This window comes from Suillus subalutaceus (assembly GCF_016647625.1).
Source record: "Suillus subalutaceus strain FC151 chromosome Unknown DFJ58scaffold_119, whole genome shotgun sequence".
In the NCBI taxonomy this organism is placed as follows: domain Eukaryota; kingdom Fungi; phylum Basidiomycota; class Agaricomycetes; order Boletales; family Suillaceae; genus Suillus; species Suillus subalutaceus.
In genome coordinates, this window is record NW_024540368.1 from 54317 (window position 1) to 72767 (window position 18451).

The window sequence follows — 18451 nt, forward strand, 5'->3', positions numbered from 1 at the left end:
TTGTGGTCAGGAGCCACCAGCGTCAAAGACCCTTCTCTACTGCTGGCACCCCATCTTTGCACCACCATGTCGACTTTGAAACAGGGCGAGTTTGTTGGGTCTCTTGATTGTGGCACAACGTATGGCTACGACCTTCCCCGTGATTACTGATAGTCAATGGCGGCTGGGTCCATGTTTACAGTTCCGTGCGGTTCATCGTCTTTGATCAGTACGCAAACATCGTTTCCCAGCATCAATTGGAGTTCCCGCAGTATTACCCGAACCCAGGGTGAGTAGTCGCCCCCTAGTTTCTGTTCCTGAGACCCTGGATGCCTTACTGGCGCTGCATATGACAGGTGGCATGAGCACGACCCTGAAGAGATACAAGAAATCTCAGAGCAGTGTATCACTCAGGCTTGTGCGAAACTCGAAGAAGCAGGATGGGCCAAGGAGAGCGTGAAAGTGATCGGTACTTGCGTTCATCCTACTCAAAAGGTCCTCGTCCTTCATGAATTACAGGAATTACGAATCAGCGTGAAACCACTGTTGTATGGAGTAGGACTACAGGTAAACCTCTGTGTAAGGCTATCGTTTGGACCGATTCTCGTACGAAGAACACTGTCGCTCATTTTGAGCACCTGTTGGCTACGACCGGCATCGAGGTAGAGCCTGGGCAATTGAAGACCGGAGAAGAAGGTGTTGAAGCTCTACGTGACATGTAAGTGATGTAGCTCTACGGGATCTGGTCGCTAATTCTTGGATAGTACGGGCCTGAAGCTCTCCACGTACTTTTCTGGGATCAAACTTCGATGGATGATTGACAACTACAGTGAAGTCCAGAAGGCCCACGACGAAGATGATCTACTTTTCGGGACAATAGAGTCGTGGGTTGTTTATGTAGGCGTCCTTCTATCAAGGAATGTGACGGATTTTCCTGATGTACGCACAGAACCTTACAGGTGGCGTCCAGGGCGGTATTCATGTTGGCGAAGTCACGAATGCATCTCGCACCCTTTTGCTAAATCTGCACAAGCTTACTTGGGATGAGCGGCTACTGACGTTCTTCGGTTTCCGACGGTCAATACTACCAAAACTTGTATCTTCCTCCGAGGTGTATGGCCATCTGTCTCACGGCCCGCTGAGAGGGGTTCCTATTGGAGGACTTATTGGGGACCAGCAAGGCGCTCTAGTGGGAAACAAGTGTCTCCGCCAAGGAGAAGCCAAATGCACGTATGGTACGGGTGCGTTCCTCCTGTTCTGTACGGGCAAGGACATTGTCAACAGTAGTCATGGACTTCTGAGCACGGTAGAGAGCTTTCTCAGGGTGTCACGCACTATTGTTCACGAGTTTTTCGTAAGGTGGCTTACCAACCCGGTCCAGGGGCTGTCCCAGTTTATGCACTGGAAGGGAGTAGTAAGTGTTATTTTTTTGGTACTATACACGTGATAACCTTGTGCAGTTGGAGTTGCTGGAGGCGCCATCAAATGGTAAGATACAAGTCTTGATTTATTGCACCCCCTGAGTGTTCGTGTCAGGCTGCGGGACTCCATGGGTTTCATCAAGTCCGCCAGCGAGATAAACACATTGGCAGCTTCAGTACCTGATACTGGAGGCGTGTACTTCGTAACTGCGTTTTCTGGCCTCCTCGCACCGTATTGGGATCCCGGTGCTGCAGGCCTACTTATCGGTACGCTGAATTTATCATGTCTCTTTGACATAATAGCGAATTTCCGGGACAGGATTATCCTCGTATACCACTCCCGCACATATTGCTCGTGCGACTATGGAAGCTACTGCTTTCCAGACTCGTGCAGTTCTGGAGAGCATGAAACTTGATTCACGCACAAAGCTCGAGCACCTCAAGGTCGATGGAGGCATGACCAATGGTGATGTTTGTATGGAGATCTTGGCGGACATCGGTGGTTTCGACGTCGTCCGTCCTGACATGAGAGAGTATGTGCATACCTATAACAAGATAACACGCTAACTGTTAAGGCAGATCAACCGCCCTGGGTTCGGCCCTTCTTGCTGGCTCAGCCATCCGGCTATTCGGTTGGGACATATCTAAGCCAGCGACTTTGGCGGAAGTCAATACCAAAGGTAGCCGAACTTTCAATCCCCATATGCCCGAGGAGGATCGGGAAAGGGGGTGGACTGCATGGCTGCGTGCCGTCGAGAGGTCAAAGGGCTGGGATGAAGGCGTTTACGAATAAAATGGAAGTGATACGATGAAATATAATTCTGGGTGCCATTATATGCTGGGTAACACACTATCGAAACTTCTTAAGAGGATCAGATTTTTTCTTCCCACCACGACCTCCGCCCCCACCACTTCTGCCACCGCGAGCACGGCCGCGGCCACGACCGCGTGCAGAGGACTTTTTGAAAGGTACGAAACTGACTTGGGACTCTTCAGCTTCGATAGCTGGAGCTGAAACTAGACGAGGAAGCAAATATTTTGGTATATGTTTCATATGAGCCTGAACCCTGGTGGGATGTAGCGGTTTGTCATGGCGTAGATATTCGAGATCGAGTGGGTTGTCCTCAAAATGGGCCTGTGCAGTACATTAGTAACGCACAAGTAAAGCGACCAAAGTACCTACTTTGAGTTTCTCTGAGTTGATAATTTCAGTTTTAAGTTCCTTGATCCTAGCCTCCTTGATAGCGCTTCTTGTCACGGACCGCAGTGCGTCGTCCATTCGATACCGGAATGCCTCCACTTGTTTCATATCAAACTTGTACTCCTGTATTTTGGAACCACGTCCCGCCTGCTCTTTCTCAATCCTTGCAAATACAACCTCGTCATTCTTTGCGCTTTCAAGGCCACCGACGACCTTATTTTTACCCCATTGATCTTTAGGGACGACATAGGATAGTGACATACCTGCCCGCCCAGCACGGGCAGTGCGTCCTACGCGATGGGTATATGACCGAGATGACGCGGGTAGATCGAAGTTGAGCACACAAGCAACGTCGATGAAGTCTACTCCACGTGTAACGCCGTATTCTTTGTCCGACTTCGTACGGCGTTTCTGTTTCTTTGGTTTGGAGGGGCCAGGTTGAGGAGTGTTTTGGGGATGCTTCCGCTTTTTAGACGCGGGTTCAAGTTGCATGTCTTCGTCTGGGTTTGTCTCCGCACGTTGTGTCGGCGTCACTGAGAAGCCGTAAGAAGTAATCAAAGCTCTGAACGAATGTAACCTACACTCGTCGTCAACACCATCCTGAAGTCCATCCTCCTCAGGTTCATCGTCAGAATCAGCTTCCGCGTGGGCACTGTTTTCATCAGTTGCAATGATGTATTCATAAACACCCTTGTTAAACTCCTGCACAGTATGGTACCTATAAAATGTTAAATGTGAAAACATGTGTCACAAGTTTTCTCGCACCTGGAATTAAGGGGAAGCTCAGAGTTTAGCACACAGCATTTTATTGAAAACTGTTCCAAGAATAGTTTCAAGCGGTAGCAGCGGTCGACGTCATTGACGAACAGTATGCATTTGCCCTTTATAAGGCGGAGTTTGAGGATGACATATGTGAGAAGGAATTTGTCGACTTCGGAGCACCTAAGGAGAGGTAAGAATCAACAAGTGATGAAACCATACGGGACTGACTGAACAGAGTATTGGCTGAGGAGTAAAGTTTCATCCTTATCTTCTTCCAGCTTCAGGATGGCCTGAAGACCGAAGTTAGCAGAGACAAAAGTTGGTGAGTTGATGAGCTCACTGGACTACGAAGAGCCAAGCCTTTCAATGTCTCAACATCATCTGTCATGGTTGCACTCATCAAGAATGACTGATACACCTTTGGGAGATATCCTCCGGAGAAGATTTGTCGGACGTCCTCATCGTGCCCGTAGGACAAAATGAGATCAGCCTCGTCGATAACAAGGGATTCCAGTGAAGAGAGGTTCAAAGTCTGGATAGATATGAGGTACACTCCATGTACTGTGAGATTATGACACACCTTTGATTGAAGCAGCCCGAGGGCACGAGAAGGAGTTGAGATGACGATGTCTGGCTTATCTGCGAGAAGTGCACTGGATACTCGAGTCATAAGCAAGCGATATGAGCAGCCGAAAACATCTCACCGTTGCAGATGTGTAGAGGAACCAGTGGCAGAGTTAACAACGATAATCTCCTTCTCGCAATAAGTAAGGAGGCTTTGAAGACATGCCGTGACCTGTTCGGACAATTCGCGAGTGGGAACAAGGATTACAGCACGTGTCACTTGATAAATTTCATCTGAGGCGGATAACGACTTGTTGCACGAGTAAATGAGTGTTTGATACAGCTGATCTGAATGTAATACACCCACAGATTTCGCACTAAGAATTTTCTGCACGACTGGGATACAATATGCGGCGGTTTTGCCACTGCCTGTCCGAGCTCTTGCAAGGATATCGCGACCTTCCAGCGCAATGGGCAAGGCTTTCACCTGGACGAGGGTTGGGCGAGCGAAGCCCATGTCTGCGAGGGCGCGTAGTATGCGGGCATCTAGTAAATGAGCAAAAATCGAGAATGTTGATTTAGAATCAACCAAATGTGCTTCCACCATTTTGCCTTCAGAACTGCGTCTTCCTGTGCAAGATAGCGGCTAAAGCAAGGCTGGAGATTGTGGTCTCTCAACAGTACTTACTTGCAGAGTTGTGGTCGACCGCGTTTTCAAATCGTAAGCGGTAGTAAACCGGCCAAGAAAGGTATGTTCCTGGCGACCCGACGAGTCAAGCTATAGATAGTAGCAGCCACTCGATCAGAGTCTGGAATGAAGATGTTCATCATTTCTCCCTGACTATTCTACATCTGCAGCAGGATTCATTATCATGAACGAAGCGGAACAAATTCGAGTTCACGAAGATTCCGCTGAGGAGTCGAGCAAGGTCTTGTGTGGCCTGTACGTGCATTTAAACTATGTCATCTCGAAAACTTATTTTCCAAATGCTATATATTTATTTCTGAAGCTGTCGTAGACAGTTTTCTAGGTATACATGTCCGGGGTGCAACGTGTCTTACTGCACCCTGACGTGTTTTCGTTCAGAAGTAGGTACACGACTCACTTTGAATAACAAGGCAGTTAAGTTGTGCAGGCTCACTCCCAATGTTCGGAGGCATTTTATCGAAAAGAAATCCAAACCAGCATCGAGACGAAATCTTCGAAAACACATGAAGAGAGGGAAAAGATGCTCGAGCTGCTGAAGCGCCTCGAAGAGCAAACTCAGGAGGAAGACAGCAGCCTGCTGCGTGACCAGGATGAATCCGATAGTGATTCTAACGAACTTGTCTCTAGATTCGCCGGTGTGGATATTTGTACGTGATCCCAATTCCTTAGCTAGTTTGTGACCAAACGTGGTCTGTTTAGCTTCAGCATCATCCGACGAATTACTCAGACTTATGACCAAGGAAGAAACAGACAGGTTCTTCAATGCGCTCAGGGACCCAACCAGTCAATTGGCCCAACGATTACTGTCTAGTGAGGAATTGGAGTCTGTGAGGCAAGAGCCATGGTGGGAAGCTTCCTTGGAAGGATCTCCGAGCGGGAGCATGCGATATGGATCAAAACCTGCACTCATGGAGGTCCCGCTCAACCTTGTAAAACGCCAGGCTAGCAGTCCTTCTCTGATTTACAACATTTGCGCTGTCCTGTAAGTCTTGAAAATCTGCCGTCACTAGGTGATCTCCTGATCGTGATAGGGTTGCTTATGCGTTTGCCACCCGTCATCTATCTATTTCACCATTATCCTCTGCAGAAAATGATGCGCCAGATGAAGCAGAGGCGCGCAGAATTATCTCGCAAGTTGTCCCGTTCCTGGTAGCCCGTCAGTCACAAGTGCTGTACTCGACGTTGAGCAGTGCCGTCACTGATGTGTGGTCACGCTTTGACCCTGTATGTTTTTCCCTCATTATCGATCACTGAGGCGGTACTCAGTCCTATTCAAGGGGGCCGTGGGCGCCGGGTCCTTGTCGGTGCTCTTGCATGATTTGTCCATCATAGCGAGACCCAGATTGGTTGTCGCCTCATCTTCCGATAACAGGTCATTAAACGATCATGCGTCTGTTACATTATTAGCTGCACTGTCGGACCTCTCTTGTCTTTTCGCTCCACGTTCAATTGGTGTGCCTAGCCACATTCAAATGAAGCTTAGATTTTACGCCGGTCAAGTCCTCTCGACGCCTCAGCTTGTCCTTCGTGCACTTGCAAACGAACTACAAGATTACGCGCGGGCCCTGAAGGCGGAGGCAGGATCAGTAATGAGCAATCCTAGTCTCCAAGGGAAGAACCTTGACACTTTACAGCCAAAGCCGGCATCGAACCCTGATATTACAACCAGCGGCCGAAGCTTTGGGCTATCGGAGTATCTTCAGTAACATGGAGGCTCGGTCTGTTATTAATCGACGGCTCCTAAAAAATACATGACAGCATGTGGAGATGCATCATACTAATAGTATGGGTGCGAGTCCGTGGAGGCCGTGAAATTATGAGCTGTGGGTGTATGGGTCTTGTGCACGTAATGCAGCCGGCAGAGAGTCTTTTTTGTAGCGCGACCTACTTCATCGGAACACCATTCCATTTACGCAGATTTTTGTGATTATGTGCTATATATTCAATCATCAATTGTTATATATGTTCTTCTCAGAGATCTACCAGTTCACTGATGCTAGTCCGTGTTTCCTAGCCAGAGACTTAGAATATGCTATCTGGAACTCGAGTATGTAGAAATAGGGCGGGTGGATGCCGTGATTCCGCATCGGGTGCCTGAGGACCCTCCCAGTCATGAAGGTCAGAGGGGATATATAACATCCACATGTCAAGCACCACTAAATTCCTCCTAGAGCATTCGATTTTCTCCCTGACTTACCAGGATCGACCTCACTTCAAACTATGTCGGATTTAAACTGCGGTTCTGGTGGAGGCGCCACTACATACCCACAGTTGCGGATCGCATCGGTTTTCGTCATCCTCATCGGATCGATGAGCGGCGCACTTTTCCCAGTGCTTGCTAAACGGTCAAGCTGGCTTCACGTTCCCAAAGCCGTCTTTGAGTGAGATTATTCAACACGAATACGCGCAGCGTTCTGATTTGAATCTCGTAGCTTTGCCAAATACTTCGGTTCTGGTGTCATCGTGCGTTCCATCGGTTCATCGATTGGATTGGTCGTTCACATTTACACAGATTGCTACAGCTTTTATTCATCTCCTCAGCCCTGCTATCAGTGAACTTTCATCACCATGCCTGTCACCCGCTTGGCTGGTGTATGTAAGTCAGGTGTCTCTAGGAACAGTATCATTACTTACGTACATTTCGTAATCACAGCCTTACCCGCTCGCATTAGCCTTGCTCAGCGTATTTTCGATTTTCATCGTTGAACTGGTGGCCTTCAGGTGGGGTACAGCCAAATTGGCCGCCCTCGGTGTGAGGCATGGTGCGTTTTGGATTGATCGCGTGCCGAGGCTCCCCTTATTCCAAAACAGATGCACACGGTCACGGTCTCGGTGCGCACGCTGCACATGGACCTGAAGGTGGAATGCCGAATGAAGACTCAAACTCTGAAAAGACCAAGGAAGATCTAGAATCTGCCCATGATCATGAGCAACTGGGTTTTGCTGCCACAGGGCAGATCATCGGTGTGTTCATCCTAGAATTTGGCGTATTATTGCATAGGTGCGGTCTCTCCTGACTCACGTCCAATGATTAATCCATGCTTACTCTTTGTGAAGTATGCTCATTGGTTTGACGCTTGCGGTCGATCCGAACTTTATAACCCTGTTTGTTGTCATCATATTTCATCGTGAGCAATCCTAGTATCCTATGAATTACTGTTGGACTGACATGATACACAGAGACTTTTGAGGGCCTTGGAGTCGGTACTCGTCTTGCTCACTTACAGCTTCCCCCGAAGTACAATTATATAGCCATCTGTGGCGCGTTGCTGTACGGAATCACCACACCATTAGGCATTGCAGTCGGGCTTGGCGTTCAAAGCACGTACAACCCAAACAGTACCACCGCTTCCATCGTAAGTGGAGTGCTCGACTCGCTGAGTGCGGGTATCCTATTGTATACTGGTCTCGTTGAGGTATGTTATATTTCTTAGTGTCGTGACCAGACCCCGAGCACTTAACATTTTTATGCAGCTTCTTGCTCACGAGTTTATCTTCAACAAAGAAATGATCAACGGGTCTAACAAAAAAGTTGCCTATGCCCTCTCATGCATGCTTTTTGGATGTGGGATTATGGCGCTCCTGGGGCGTTGGGCGTAATAGACATCAATATGTTGTGACCATCTAGTGTAATATTGGATATCTCACTGGTAGACAGTTGTTTGACAGTTGTAGTACTAGTTATTGCACCGGAATCTATGTTAATCTATAGTGGACTTGCAAATTTCAGGATGCGATATGTGCAGGAGAACTCAGAACACAAAATTTTGATTGCGAATCTGGCAGGTAAGTTGTCCGGATAGACCTAAAATTCTGAGAGTCCAGGACACTAGGCTGAATATACTATTGGTTACCACTTGCTCGTGCACACCACATTTCGTGCAGTCACATAATTGTAACGGAAAGTCACGGTGTAGTCACACTGGCCGATTTCGCAGTCCGCTCGACACGCTGTGGATTAGACATCTACACAATGTATATACGAGTGTATGTAGTAATCTAATTGAATATGTATTGCGGATTGCCGGAGTAATATGAACTGTGACTATTAGGATGCCCAGACAGCAATGGCTGTGATACGACAGGGGTGGTTGTTGAGAGTACAGCGGGGAGAGTCAACAACGGAATCCGCTCAGGAACTGACCCTCCGATCCCTTCAATATTTCGGTATTCAGTATTAAGGGGGCCATCAGCCAAAACAAAGGATGGAGGAAATAGAATCGCCAGTTGCCGAAACACATTCAAATATCGTGACCAGCTCTAAATTATCACTGTGGATACGATAGCGTTCTCGGTTGTGTTTTGAGAAGATAAATTTTGGATTGTCTCCCTTTCGGCCACCTCCCATCTGACACCCCTTCTCGTCAACATTCCAGTTGTGTTCTGGTGGAATTCCCTCATGCTTCTCATCCATGATCTTACGCAAATCAAAATACTCCGTGATTGTTGCCTTGTTGAAATTTTGCGCGCGTTTCGGATCCAGGCCTCGGGGTTTCGCAGCGATGATTTCTGCATGACGAGAAAGGAAGCGGCGGACCCAGTTCCGGCCAGGGTAAACTTTCACCATCTCCAGTATTTGAGCGCGGAGTTTTCGAGGATGTAAAGGGGTTGCTGAATTCGAGTTATGGTGGCACCAGTCCACCAGTACTCTTTCTTGGGATTCGTTGAGGAACGAGCGTCGAGTATGGTGTTTGCCTGCCGCACGATCTCGCACAGTTTGTGGGGGTACCTGAAGGAAAATTGAGTTGCAACAAAATTGTTGAGGGAGTGCTTACATTGTGAGCTATGGCAGCACTGCGAAAACTGGCATGAACACCGGTCAAGGTATCACGGATGGCAGCCTGAATGCGAGCTTCTTTGGTGGGATCTCGGGGACCTTTCTGCTTCCCACCGACTCGAGTGCGCGCCATCCGTGCAGCGTGCCACTAACGCGTTGAGTTAAAACTCCGCTGCGGCAGCGGACGGCAGGTGACAATGGAAGTGACAAAAGCCTTTGTCACAACCAAACATTTATCTCTCTTGTTTCTTGCCCAAATGCATCTGTCTAAGCTCGTAAGACGTTCTTGTGTATTATTATTTAAAATAGATGTAGTAGTTTGAACATTTTGTAGTAGGAAAAGTGTTGTTTTTGAGGGATGCACGAAATGTGTTGTGCACGAGCAAGTGGTAACCAATAGTATAGGCTAGCTAACGCGAGATTTCCATCGATAAAGTGTGAACTGTATGTAATTGATAAGTATCATAACTTTGGGATAAACCGTGAGAACACAAGGGACAGCTGTTTCGTGGGAATTTAAGATACCAGAACATATAGTAGTCACTTGCGGTCTACAGAATGCTCCACACTTCGTGAGAGTCGGGGATAAGATGAAGACATACGTTTCACTACTCCTGCTCTCTTTCAGCGGAATTACATTTTCTAAACCTGTCAAACAAGCTTTCTATGATGCAGGAAGCAACCGCCAGGTTGTTATGCAAGGCCAGGTGTTTGACGTGCCCTCTAACCCTCAACCCGGGTTCAATCTGAACTTGGACGAACTCCGGCTAGTCCAGCTATCAGAAGGTCAGGAACCGGTATGGATGACAGAACTCGAGAAGGTGGGGATAACTCATTGCACAGCTACTGCGGGTTTCGTTCTCTGCTTACCGCGTGTCATCTAGATTGAGGCTAAAGCCAAAGGGCTTCGCTTCTTCGACGTGTACTCATATTCCTTTCTTCGTTTGAATGTCAGTTCTCAATTAATGTTTGCACGTCTAGCACGGATAATCGTGACCTTGGTTCGTCTGCTGACTTGCGCGTCGCGACGAAAAGTGAGTATACCTGTCGGTTGCGAATGTCATGGAGCTTACCTTTTCACAGCTTCATACCCACTTCTGAGCGCTCATGAACAAGTCACCAAAGTCATCAAGACGCTGTCCACCGAAGGTCCAAGGGCAAACTTGGAGAAGTTCTCCAGCTTTAGAACGAGATGTAAGTCTTATATCCGCTCGGTGTTTCAGTACACTGACTCAATGTCATAGACTATCGCAGCGAGGTAATTTCTAGTCTTCACAGTCCATCCTGAAACACTCAACTGCTGTGTAGACAGGCAAGGAAAGTCAAAAATGGCTACTGTCTAAGATCAACGAAGTATGTTCTCCACGTATTGCTAGATTGATCGCCGACGTTTGGTCATTAGATCACCGCGGATTTCGCGTCGCCTTCGTTGAAGTCTCTGATCAGTGTTGACGAGTTCCATCATTCCTGGGGACAACATTCGATTGTAGGGCCTATCACTGAATTTTATTCTGTCGTTGGTAAATTGCTGGCTAGATTGTTAGAATCAACGGTTCCGATGCAACAGACGATCAGATTGTCATCCTTGGTGCTCACCAAGACAGGTGATTGTTGTCTTTGGATATCACGTTTGCGGAACTGATGTCGTTTTCCCAGCACAAACTTATGGCCATTCCTTGCTGCACCTGGTAATTTGCACTAATTGGATCTTTCGAGTTTGCTGGCTGATTTCCGGGTAAGGTGCTGACGATGACGGATCGGGGAGTGTAACCATTCTGGAATCATACCGTGCACTCTTGGCATCTGATTTCCATCCAGTTCGGCCTGTTGAGTTCCACTGGTATTCTGCTGAAGTAAGCCGTATGAACGCGTTACGTGTATATGTATTGCTAATCCTGGGTCTTCAGGAGGGTGGTCTTCTTGGTTCACAGGCTGTCGCTAAGCACTATGAAGCCCAGGGTCTGAAAGTTTACGCTATGAGCCAGGTAGGCATGATGCGTTATCTTGAATCTTATAGTAACCTGACTTGGATAGTATGACATGACAGCATGGGTAAAGAGAGGTACACATGAGGAAGTTGGTGTAATTGTAGACTACGTGGATTCGACGTGAGCATTTTGTCATATCATTTGTTGTAATCTAACCTGTATTACTAGCTTGACGGAGTTCAACAAAGGATTGATTACTGAATATTTGGACATACCATTTGTTGAAACCAAATGTGGATATGCTTGTTCCGACCAGTGAGTTATGCCTAATACTTTGTCATGAGTGCCAGTCTTACGTCTATCACAGTGCTCCTTGGAGCAAAGCGGGATATCCTAGCATCTTTACCATTGGTGAGATAATATTTAATTACTTGCATCTTAATTCTGATTATGGTGTTAGAGGGGGCTTTTGAGAATTCAAACCACGGAAACATCCATACCGCTAACGAGTTAGTATTTAAGATCAAATTGTGGAAACTGCGGATACTGACATCAATCTCACAGCCGGATTGATATCTCAGACGAGTTTAGCTTCTCACACATGTTAGAATTTTCTAAATTGGCTGTGGCCTTTGCCATCGAGCTTGGATGTTAGCTTTGTATTATTCCACTGGTCTGGAACATTATTATGTAAGTAGATCCTGTCTGACAAGTACTCTTTTGCAACGTTGGTCCTTGTACTCAAGGCGGGCGTTCCCGGCATCATCTGACGTATGTTTAAGTTTGGTTTACATAAGGTTACTATAATGAGCCAGATGCACTAGATAATCATCAATCTTCTTACCCCACTGCGCCGCATCGTCCCCGTGTCCCACCATTTATAAAGAGGTTCACAAGTACCAGTGTAAACAAACAGCCGCGAGCTCTCTTAGTTCTGTACCTTGACAAAGTTATGTCCCAGCCGCAGCGAAAACTATCTGTTCGACGAGGGTCCGTCAGTGCGTCAGATCCGTTTGGACAACATGCTACCCTCAATCATGATCCTAATCGATCATCGTCATCGACTTTGACTATCGTTCGCGTCCTGGATCCCAGTTCGCAAGCAGGCGCACCACAAGGTACTGGGACCGCTCCGATGAATCTTTCAGAACCGCCTGCACCAGCGCTTCACCGACGTTCACTACGTCATCCTGGGGCTACTTCGACGAATGCAGACGGATCATCAACTAGTAGACTCAGCTTTGCATTTTCATCTTTCGCTCCAGACTCCTCAGCTTCAACTTCCTCTTCTGCATCTTCACCAGCCGTCGCTACCTCCCCTAGCCGACGGGCCTCCAGCCCGTCTACTTCCCCCCGTCTACGCTCTAGCTCACCACAGTTCATTCGGAGACAATCTTCGTCAGGTTCCTCCCCATTTTCTAAACCAAATTTATCCCCAGAACAACTTGTAGACCTTGCTCGTCAATCAACTAGCCCTCGTTATGTCCCTCCTCCTGCATCTGCCTCTAGCACTCCTCATCTTCCCGCGCTTGCAAGTCCGGTGGGTTCCTCCAATCCCGCTGGTGCAATAACAGCACCTGCGACATTCACCCCGTTACCCGATGACATATACCTTCCTTTCATCGATCGTCCCATTGAAGTGACCCAATTACTATCAATTCATCCCACAACCAAACTTCTTTCCCTCCTTGCTCAGACATTTCCCAGGACACAGGGCCCAGAAAATCTTGATGATTCTACGTTCTCTGCTGATCCCGCAAAATGGTCCTTTGGGACTTTGCGCCTCTGGCTGACCATTGTGGATAGACAAACAGCCAGTGACGCCCTCTGGGTGCGCAACGCGCGCAGATGCATCCTGTCTCATTCAGAGCTCATCTGGGAGCGTCTGAAGGGGGCTTTTGGCGTCCCTCCCGAGCTCGAGGTTGGCGGAGAATATGGCATGGAGAGTGTGATTGCAGCTGATGATCACCCGCCGCGCGTCTCTGTCTCTCCTATTCCAACAATTTTGGATGCAGACAGTGCGGTCGAAGACTCGGGAGAGTTAAACACGCACCCTACATCGTTTCCGCCCTAGCGATGTTCAATCGACTCAACATGATTCCATGCCCTCATCCCCGCAAGAGGACCCACTCTCCACTACAACTCACTTGTTGATTGAGCCCATACTCGCGACACTTGCCTCCACTCCTGGGTCAGCTAATCCACCTCCACTTAGCCTCCCATCAAACTTGTCACAGTCTGCTTCTCTCGGACAGGGAGATGGGCTGCAGGACATTGGCGAGGAGGCAGAAGACGAGGACGGCGCAGACACAGAAGCGCCCGAAAGAGACATTCAACCTGTCGAAGATTCTTCGCAGATTCATGGGTTACGCATTTCCACTTCATCTGTGCCGTCTTCTCCTGCTTTTGTGTCACAACCGTTTTCACATCCTACTAGCCCAGTCATGACATCGAATAACTCAAGACGCAACAGTACTGAGCTCAAATGCTCGTCGGAGTTTACCCTCCCCCTTACTAGGCGCATTTCTCGTACAAGTTCGCATGGTTCGGTCAGTAGCCTTGGACGACCCACGTTCAGGTTGGTACTTCCATGGTTCTCGTGACGTACTTGCTAACCCTCCCTCACTCTCGCAGCTACATCTACAACTCAGCTGGATTCGACTTCGGAGACAATGATGGCGAGCGCGCGTATGATCCTGTTGGAGACCGTGGTCCAGGAAATCCGCTCTTCCCCAGCAATTTTGCGCGACTGGCATTGGGCCCAACGTTGAGTGCGAAGTAAGGCTTTCTCTAACATATACTTGCAACGATTGAATGTTGACCACTCTTCATTCAGTAATCCTGACCTGCGTCCCTCGTGCTCTTCCACCCACCCAGCTCATTCGCGCTTTGCTAAGTGGGCGCCAGGTGGACGTCCTCCGAGTTGGATTGATGCTTGGGACCCTGTCAAGCACGAATATGCCGCAACCACCGCTAGCGGTAGTAGTATCGGGGGCGGTGAATGAGGTGACGTACCACAATACACGCCGCGCTCTCAAATTTCAAATTTCTCATTCCTCGGTGCCTCTTATTTTTTGGTCTTGACAATTCTTCGATCTCTTTTTCTTGTCTTTTGGAAGTCGCAGTAATGGTCAAAAAATCTCGCATCCATAATGTTGTGCTTGTAGTGCTGTCTCTCTCCTCTCCTCGCTTTGCCCATTTGCACCTCATCTCTGTAGTCTTCGTAGTCTGGATTGGAGGGACATAGTGCATAGGGTACAATCAAAGAACAATACACGAATCACGTTGGCTCACGGAATATACGTAGTTTTCCTAGCAAAATACTGAGAGTCGATATCTGAGTTGGATATGTGAAATATGATATACAATTATTTGTGGCTGAGAATCGGGATGCATAAAGATTAACCATTCAAATCGTACACGCGTTCATAGGCTCGCTCTGTCGGTTAGAATCCGTCAGCGTCCCCACCGTACCTCTTCGGCAACTGGTCGGCAGGGATCAGAGGTAGAAGAGCGGTTCCGATAACCTTGGGACCAGAACCAACAACACTCATCTTCGCCGCTGTTGCAGCTGATAAGAACGGCTTAAATATCCAGAAAATCCAAGTAAGAAAGCTAGGCACGTTGACAAAGAACTTTTTTGCCTGTGAATAGAATATATTACATCCTGGAGCCAGTAGAGACAGGAGAACGAACCAGGAACTCAGGATAGTGGCCTTGGAATATACTGGATGCTTCGGATGCTGCATTTTTGGAGGCCTGTGTTCTACTCGACATGGTTACACCTTCGTAGTCTGGTGATATTGAATGAAAGGTGAGCAAACGCATAACTTTAGCTCGCAAGATACACACCGTGGATCTGGACCATTTGGTCAATAGTCTCAAAGTCAAGTAGGGCTATGCTTTCTTCCATAAAAGCAACACGCCATCTAGAGATGGGCTCAGGGACAACACCATGAGAGTGAGGATGATGTGTGCGTACCTTAGAAAGCGCTGCGTGTCACTGAAGACGGCATCCAGATCCTTACTGGCACCGTATAGATTGTACCTTCAGAAATTGGGTCAAAACGACTTCTCAGAAGGTGCATGATGGACATACGAAATGGGATGTCCGTCATTGTCCTTCCCATATGTTCTTCCAAGCTGTCCAAACACATCTTCGGGAAACTTTTCCTTCATAGCCTCATCGACCTTGAAAGACTTGCGCCATCGCAAAGTCGAGATGAGCATGTCCTTAGCCTCCGCAGGATTGAGATTCCTGTCCAGTTGATGTTCATGATAGATTCTAGTTTAAGAAAGTGAATCGCACCTAGCACGAAGGAACTTCATTAGTACGACGCTGACGCGGGCATCCTTGGGTTTCAGTGGGTTGATGGTGACACCCCACAAGTTGTATGAGGTGGACCCAGCATCATCCTGCTCTGGAAAGGCCTCCTTGAAGGTTTCAGGAAGAGTAGACTGTGATTAAATACAAGGTTGAACGCCATTTCTAAAGTGCATGAATAGTCATGACCGACTCACGCGAAATTCCTTCAAAGCCTTCCACTCAGCCTCGGTGAACTTCTCCGTTAACGGATTCTGTGGTTCCATGTCATCATCTATCGTAGCTTCAACGGCGCTGAGCGCGCTCAGAGCAGGTGTTGGTTCTGGGCCTGGTATATTCTCCAGTACAGTGGGTGTCGCACCTGGTTGAGGTGCAGCTGCCTCCGCTGTTGTTGTTGCTGTCAAAGCATTATGTTCAACTAGGGATTCCGGGGCAGTTGCTGCAGCCGAAACTGTCTCACTATCAATGATCTGAGCCATGCCTACTCGGTTGTAAGAGGTATCAAGCTCCAGCTTCAGATGTGGATATACAACTAAAGCTCCCATCGCTTATTATCTGATATAGTATCCTGTGTCTGAATACGTATTTTACTAAACACATATAGCGGTATACTACTGAGTACCGAGTAACTAGAAACACTATGTATATATCCACATTGTCACTTGAACAAAATGCAGTCTAATGTCACGTAGAGACCGCCGGATGTGACACTATTTACATCAATCAATAGGTAACAGTCCTCGAGAATAAATATGGATAGAGATACTGAGTTTTGTTAAGCAGTAACGTGTCCCACAGTGAACGACTCCATCCCGAAATGCTGTATACGCGGGGGCTGATATCCAATAGGGACCGTATTGGAAGGTGGCGAGTCTATGGAGGGAGGAGGCGAGGGGTATGGCTCTGTGGGCGAAATGGTATTTCGCTTTGAGAAGATGGACGAAGTGTCCTGTGGAGAAATTTGGATATGCGAGTTAGGGATGCCCATACCCATGTCCATTCCCGTGTGAATCTGGGTGTAAATGCGCATTTATTGAAATTTGCACCCGCGGTCGGCTAGCAGCAGGGTGTGCCCCCATTCCTGTGGCTGCGGCCACCGGAAGCTCAGGCGTACCAGGTACGGGGGTTGGTGGTGAGCTTCCGTTCAATAATTTTTCCTCTGTCCGATTGATGGGGAGTATCATGTCCCGCGTCGCCTCTACCCTGCGCATTTTGTTTTCCCCTCGCTTCAACATCACTCTTCGCCGTGTTATACATGTATAAACCGAGAAAGGTCATCCCAATACCGAGGCCCTGCACGGGGTGTACGCTCTGGTTGAACCATACTATGGCGATACAGATGACAGCAACGCGCTTGATGAGGGAGGCGATAGAGTACGTCACAGGTGACGTGCTGGAAAGGATCACAAATGCGATGATGTTTTGCGCAAAGTGGACGGTGCCGTTCATGAAGAGAATAATACGGGATAGAATGAGGAGCCTCGTGTCCACGAGTCGAGTGCGTAACATGAACGGAGTCGGCAGCGAGGAGGGGAAGATCGGTGAAGCACCAAATCGGGATCATCAATACGAATGCCATGGCCGAAGAATAGAATAACAGATTGAGTTTGTCTAACTTGTGGGACGATGCCTGCGACCCTGATGGCATAATCTTCTTAAAGAAGATATTGGAACTGACGAACACAAGGGCAGAACCAAATGCGCAAAGGAGACCTGTCGGATTTGAGGCGGACTCGAACGTATATGCCAGCATGACACCAATGATCAGGGGGAGTAGAGAGAAGTACGTCCTTGGGGAGTACTTGACGCCGAAAAGCATGGCGTAAGCGGCAACGGTGAATAGTGGAGATAGAGCCTGAAGGCACGTTCATCACCCGAAAATGAGGAACAAATAGTTCAGCATACCTTGATAGTATGAACGGTGCTGACGGGTATTTTGGAAATTGCAATGCTAGAGAACATGTGACCACCAACTTGAAACATACCCATGGGCAGGGTGCTTCGCAAAATGGCGCCAGTTGGTGGACGCAACTTTGTAAATTGGATGACCGGCGACATGAAGAGTAGACAATAACCGGCGACGAATGCAAATTGTATGATGGTGAGGGTGACAGGTCGATTCCATTGATTGAGGATAGTCTTGCCAGTATTTGATGAAAGTGCAGAGGTGGTGTACCAGAAACTGCACAGAAGGATAAATCGAGACATTGATACGGCTGAAGTATATGGGGAAGGTGTTGTGAGAGGGCCGATAGATCGCCGTGAATTCGATGATGTAGATGCTAAGTCGGAAAAAATGGAATAACGAGACAATAACTTTCTAAATCTCGCCAGGCTTGTACCTGGTGCCAGGCGTGAGGGTGATTGTCTTGCATAAGGAATTCCTCCATTCAAGGCAGATGCCAGAGGTTTCTCGCCTACGAAGGTGGCCTGCCAGCCTTCGCCAGGAGTTGAGGTGCTGATTATCGAAGGCATTAGCTGATGAGTAGTTATTGTAGGCTAGTGTGGGAGGCAGCTGGCGGTCAAGCATGGGTTATCGAGAGATGTGTTGAATAACCTAGCCTTATTGCCTTAGATCTAAAAGAAGCAGAAAAAAATGAGCACTGTCGCAGTAGACACCGTCCGACGTCCTTGGCGGGATAACTTGAAAGGTTGAAGTCAAGTTTCGGTCAAGGATAGCGACCCTGGATACGCCCGCTTGACGCCCAGGTTTGGCTTTATTTGCCGCGTGGCAGGAAGTAACTATGTACACAGCATGTCAAAAATAATTGATTATCCGCAGCTAA

General features: G+C 48.0%; 9 protein-coding genes across 9 annotated transcripts; 6 read left to right on the top strand and 3 right to left on the bottom strand.

Annotated features, from left to right (window-relative positions):
- The first annotated feature begins 10 nt into the window (after nt 1–10).
- On the top strand, nt 11–2208 carry DFJ58DRAFT_806919 (uncharacterized protein). The gene is made up of 11 exons (XM_041391207.1): nt 11–119; nt 182–268; nt 336–448; nt 499–697; nt 744–876; nt 929–1285; nt 1339–1393; nt 1440–1467; nt 1516–1667; nt 1720–1933; nt 1980–2208. The coding sequence occupies exons 1-11, from the start codon at nt 67–69 to the stop codon at nt 2191–2193; spliced, it is 1605 nt and encodes a 534-aa protein (XP_041239774.1). The 5' UTR covers nt 11–66; the 3' UTR covers nt 2194–2208.
- Nucleotides 2209–4687, bottom strand: DFJ58DRAFT_806921 (ATP-dependent RNA helicase dbp9). The gene is made up of 9 exons (XM_041391208.1): nt 4295–4687; nt 4068–4237; nt 3944–4016; nt 3704–3895; nt 3592–3653; nt 3367–3543; nt 3183–3319; nt 2584–3134; nt 2209–2535 (listed from the first exon to the last, which is right to left on the bottom strand). The coding sequence occupies exons 1-9, from the start codon at nt 4532–4534 to the stop codon at nt 2251–2253; spliced, it is 1887 nt and encodes a 628-aa protein (XP_041239775.1). The 5' UTR covers nt 4535–4687; the 3' UTR covers nt 2209–2250.
- Nucleotides 4688–4706: 19 nt separating this feature from the next.
- DFJ58DRAFT_806926 (uncharacterized protein) lies at nt 4707–6604 on the top strand. The gene is made up of 6 exons (XM_041391209.1): nt 4707–4870; nt 4938–5016; nt 5064–5283; nt 5336–5618; nt 5668–5860; nt 5914–6604. The coding sequence occupies exons 1-6, from the start codon at nt 4800–4802 to the stop codon at nt 6340–6342; spliced, it is 1275 nt and encodes a 424-aa protein (XP_041239776.1). The 5' UTR covers nt 4707–4799; the 3' UTR covers nt 6343–6604.
- A 192-nt stretch (nt 6605–6796) lies between these two features.
- Nucleotides 6797–8383, top strand: DFJ58DRAFT_688317 (ZIP-like iron-zinc transporter). The gene is made up of 8 exons (XM_041383345.1): nt 6797–7017; nt 7069–7099; nt 7149–7232; nt 7290–7398; nt 7448–7637; nt 7694–7764; nt 7817–8052; nt 8111–8383. The coding sequence occupies exons 1-8, from the start codon at nt 6857–6859 to the stop codon at nt 8234–8236; spliced, it is 1008 nt and encodes a 335-aa protein (XP_041239777.1). The 5' UTR covers nt 6797–6856; the 3' UTR covers nt 8237–8383.
- Nucleotides 8384–10003: 1620 nt separating this feature from the next.
- Nucleotides 10004–11996, top strand: DFJ58DRAFT_732161 (uncharacterized protein; the record flags this gene model as incomplete). The annotated part of the gene is made up of 16 exons (XM_041386142.1): nt 10004–10234; nt 10298–10335; nt 10395–10447; nt 10497–10607; nt 10658–10671; nt 10722–10766; nt 10816–10899; nt 10950–11017; nt 11070–11101; nt 11154–11266; nt 11321–11398; nt 11448–11521; nt 11570–11656; nt 11709–11752; nt 11802–11850; nt 11906–11996. 16 exons carry the CDS (start codon nt 10004–10006, stop codon nt 11994–11996), a joined length of 1212 nt encoding a protein of 403 aa, XP_041239778.1.
- Nucleotides 11997–12178: 182 nt separating this feature from the next.
- Nucleotides 12179–13508, top strand: DFJ58DRAFT_59714 (uncharacterized protein). Its single transcript, XM_041380826.1, has one exon. The coding sequence runs from the start codon at nt 12294–12296 to the stop codon at nt 13413–13415; it is 1122 nt and encodes a 373-aa protein (XP_041239779.1). The 5' UTR covers nt 12179–12293; the 3' UTR covers nt 13416–13508.
- Nucleotides 13444–14744, top strand: DFJ58DRAFT_855478 (uncharacterized protein; the record flags this gene model as incomplete). The annotated part of the gene is made up of 3 exons (XM_041393899.1): nt 13444–13919; nt 13976–14119; nt 14178–14744. The coding sequence occupies 3 exons, from the start codon at nt 13444–13446 to the stop codon at nt 14344–14346; spliced, it is 789 nt and encodes a 262-aa protein (XP_041239780.1). The 3' UTR covers nt 14347–14744.
- A 43-nt stretch (nt 14745–14787) lies between these two features.
- On the bottom strand, nt 14788–15931 carry DFJ58DRAFT_666141 (CRAL-TRIO domain-containing protein; the record flags this gene model as incomplete). Its single annotated transcript, XM_041382545.1, has 7 exons — nt 14788–14985; nt 15026–15135; nt 15194–15270; nt 15324–15389; nt 15441–15599; nt 15651–15799; nt 15863–15931. 7 exons carry the CDS (start codon nt 15929–15931, stop codon nt 14788–14790), a joined length of 828 nt encoding a protein of 275 aa, XP_041239781.1.
- A 509-nt stretch (nt 15932–16440) lies between these two features.
- On the bottom strand, nt 16441–18339 carry DFJ58DRAFT_907607 (uncharacterized protein; the record flags this gene model as incomplete). Its single annotated transcript, XM_041395069.1, has 5 exons — nt 17571–18339; nt 17129–17520; nt 16931–17058; nt 16712–16887; nt 16441–16677 (listed from the first exon to the last, which is right to left on the bottom strand). The coding sequence occupies exons 1-5, from the start codon at nt 18138–18140 to the stop codon at nt 16441–16443; spliced, it is 1503 nt and encodes a 500-aa protein (XP_041239782.1). The 5' UTR covers nt 18141–18339.
- Between the last annotated feature and the right edge of the window lie 112 nt (nt 18340–18451).

Coding starts and splice junctions, on each gene's coding strand:
- DFJ58DRAFT_806921 (XM_041391208.1), bottom strand. CDS start 4,534: ATGGTGGAAGCACATTTGGTTGATTCTAAATCAACATTCTCGATTTTT. Junction 3,544..3,591: donor CTCAGCCAATACTCTGTTCA/GTCAGTCCCGTA, acceptor ACCTCTCCTTAG/GTGCTCCGAAGTCGACAAAT. Junction 2,536..2,583: donor TCAACTCAGAGAAACTCAAA/GTAGGTACTTTG, acceptor TGTACTGCACAG/GCCCATTTTGAGGACAACCC.
- DFJ58DRAFT_688317 (XM_041383345.1), top strand. CDS start 6,857: ATGTCGGATTTAAACTGCGGTTCTGGTGGAGGCGCCACTACATACCCA. Junction 7,100..7,148: donor ACTTCGGTTCTGGTGTCATC/GTGCGTTCCATC, acceptor ACATTTACACAG/ATTGCTACAGCTTTTATTCA. Junction 8,053..8,110: donor TGTATACTGGTCTCGTTGAG/GTATGTTATATT, acceptor ATTTTTATGCAG/CTTCTTGCTCACGAGTTTAT.
- DFJ58DRAFT_59714 (XM_041380826.1), top strand. CDS start 12,294: ATGTCCCAGCCGCAGCGAAAACTATCTGTTCGACGAGGGTCCGTCAGT.
- DFJ58DRAFT_806926 (XM_041391209.1), top strand. CDS start 4,800: ATGAACGAAGCGGAACAAATTCGAGTTCACGAAGATTCCGCTGAGGAG. Junction 5,017..5,063: donor TGACGTGTTTTCGTTCAGAA/GTAGGTACACGA, acceptor TAAGTTGTGCAG/GCTCACTCCCAATGTTCGGA. Junction 5,861..5,913: donor TGTGGTCACGCTTTGACCCT/GTATGTTTTTCC, acceptor GTCCTATTCAAG/GGGGCCGTGGGCGCCGGGTC.
- DFJ58DRAFT_806919 (XM_041391207.1), top strand. CDS start 67: ATGTCGACTTTGAAACAGGGCGAGTTTGTTGGGTCTCTTGATTGTGGC. Junction 120..181: donor TCTCTTGATTGTGGCACAAC/GTATGGCTACGA, acceptor CCATGTTTACAG/TTCCGTGCGGTTCATCGTCT. Junction 1,668..1,719: donor TGCTGCAGGCCTACTTATCG/GTACGCTGAATT, acceptor TTTCCGGGACAG/GATTATCCTCGTATACCACT.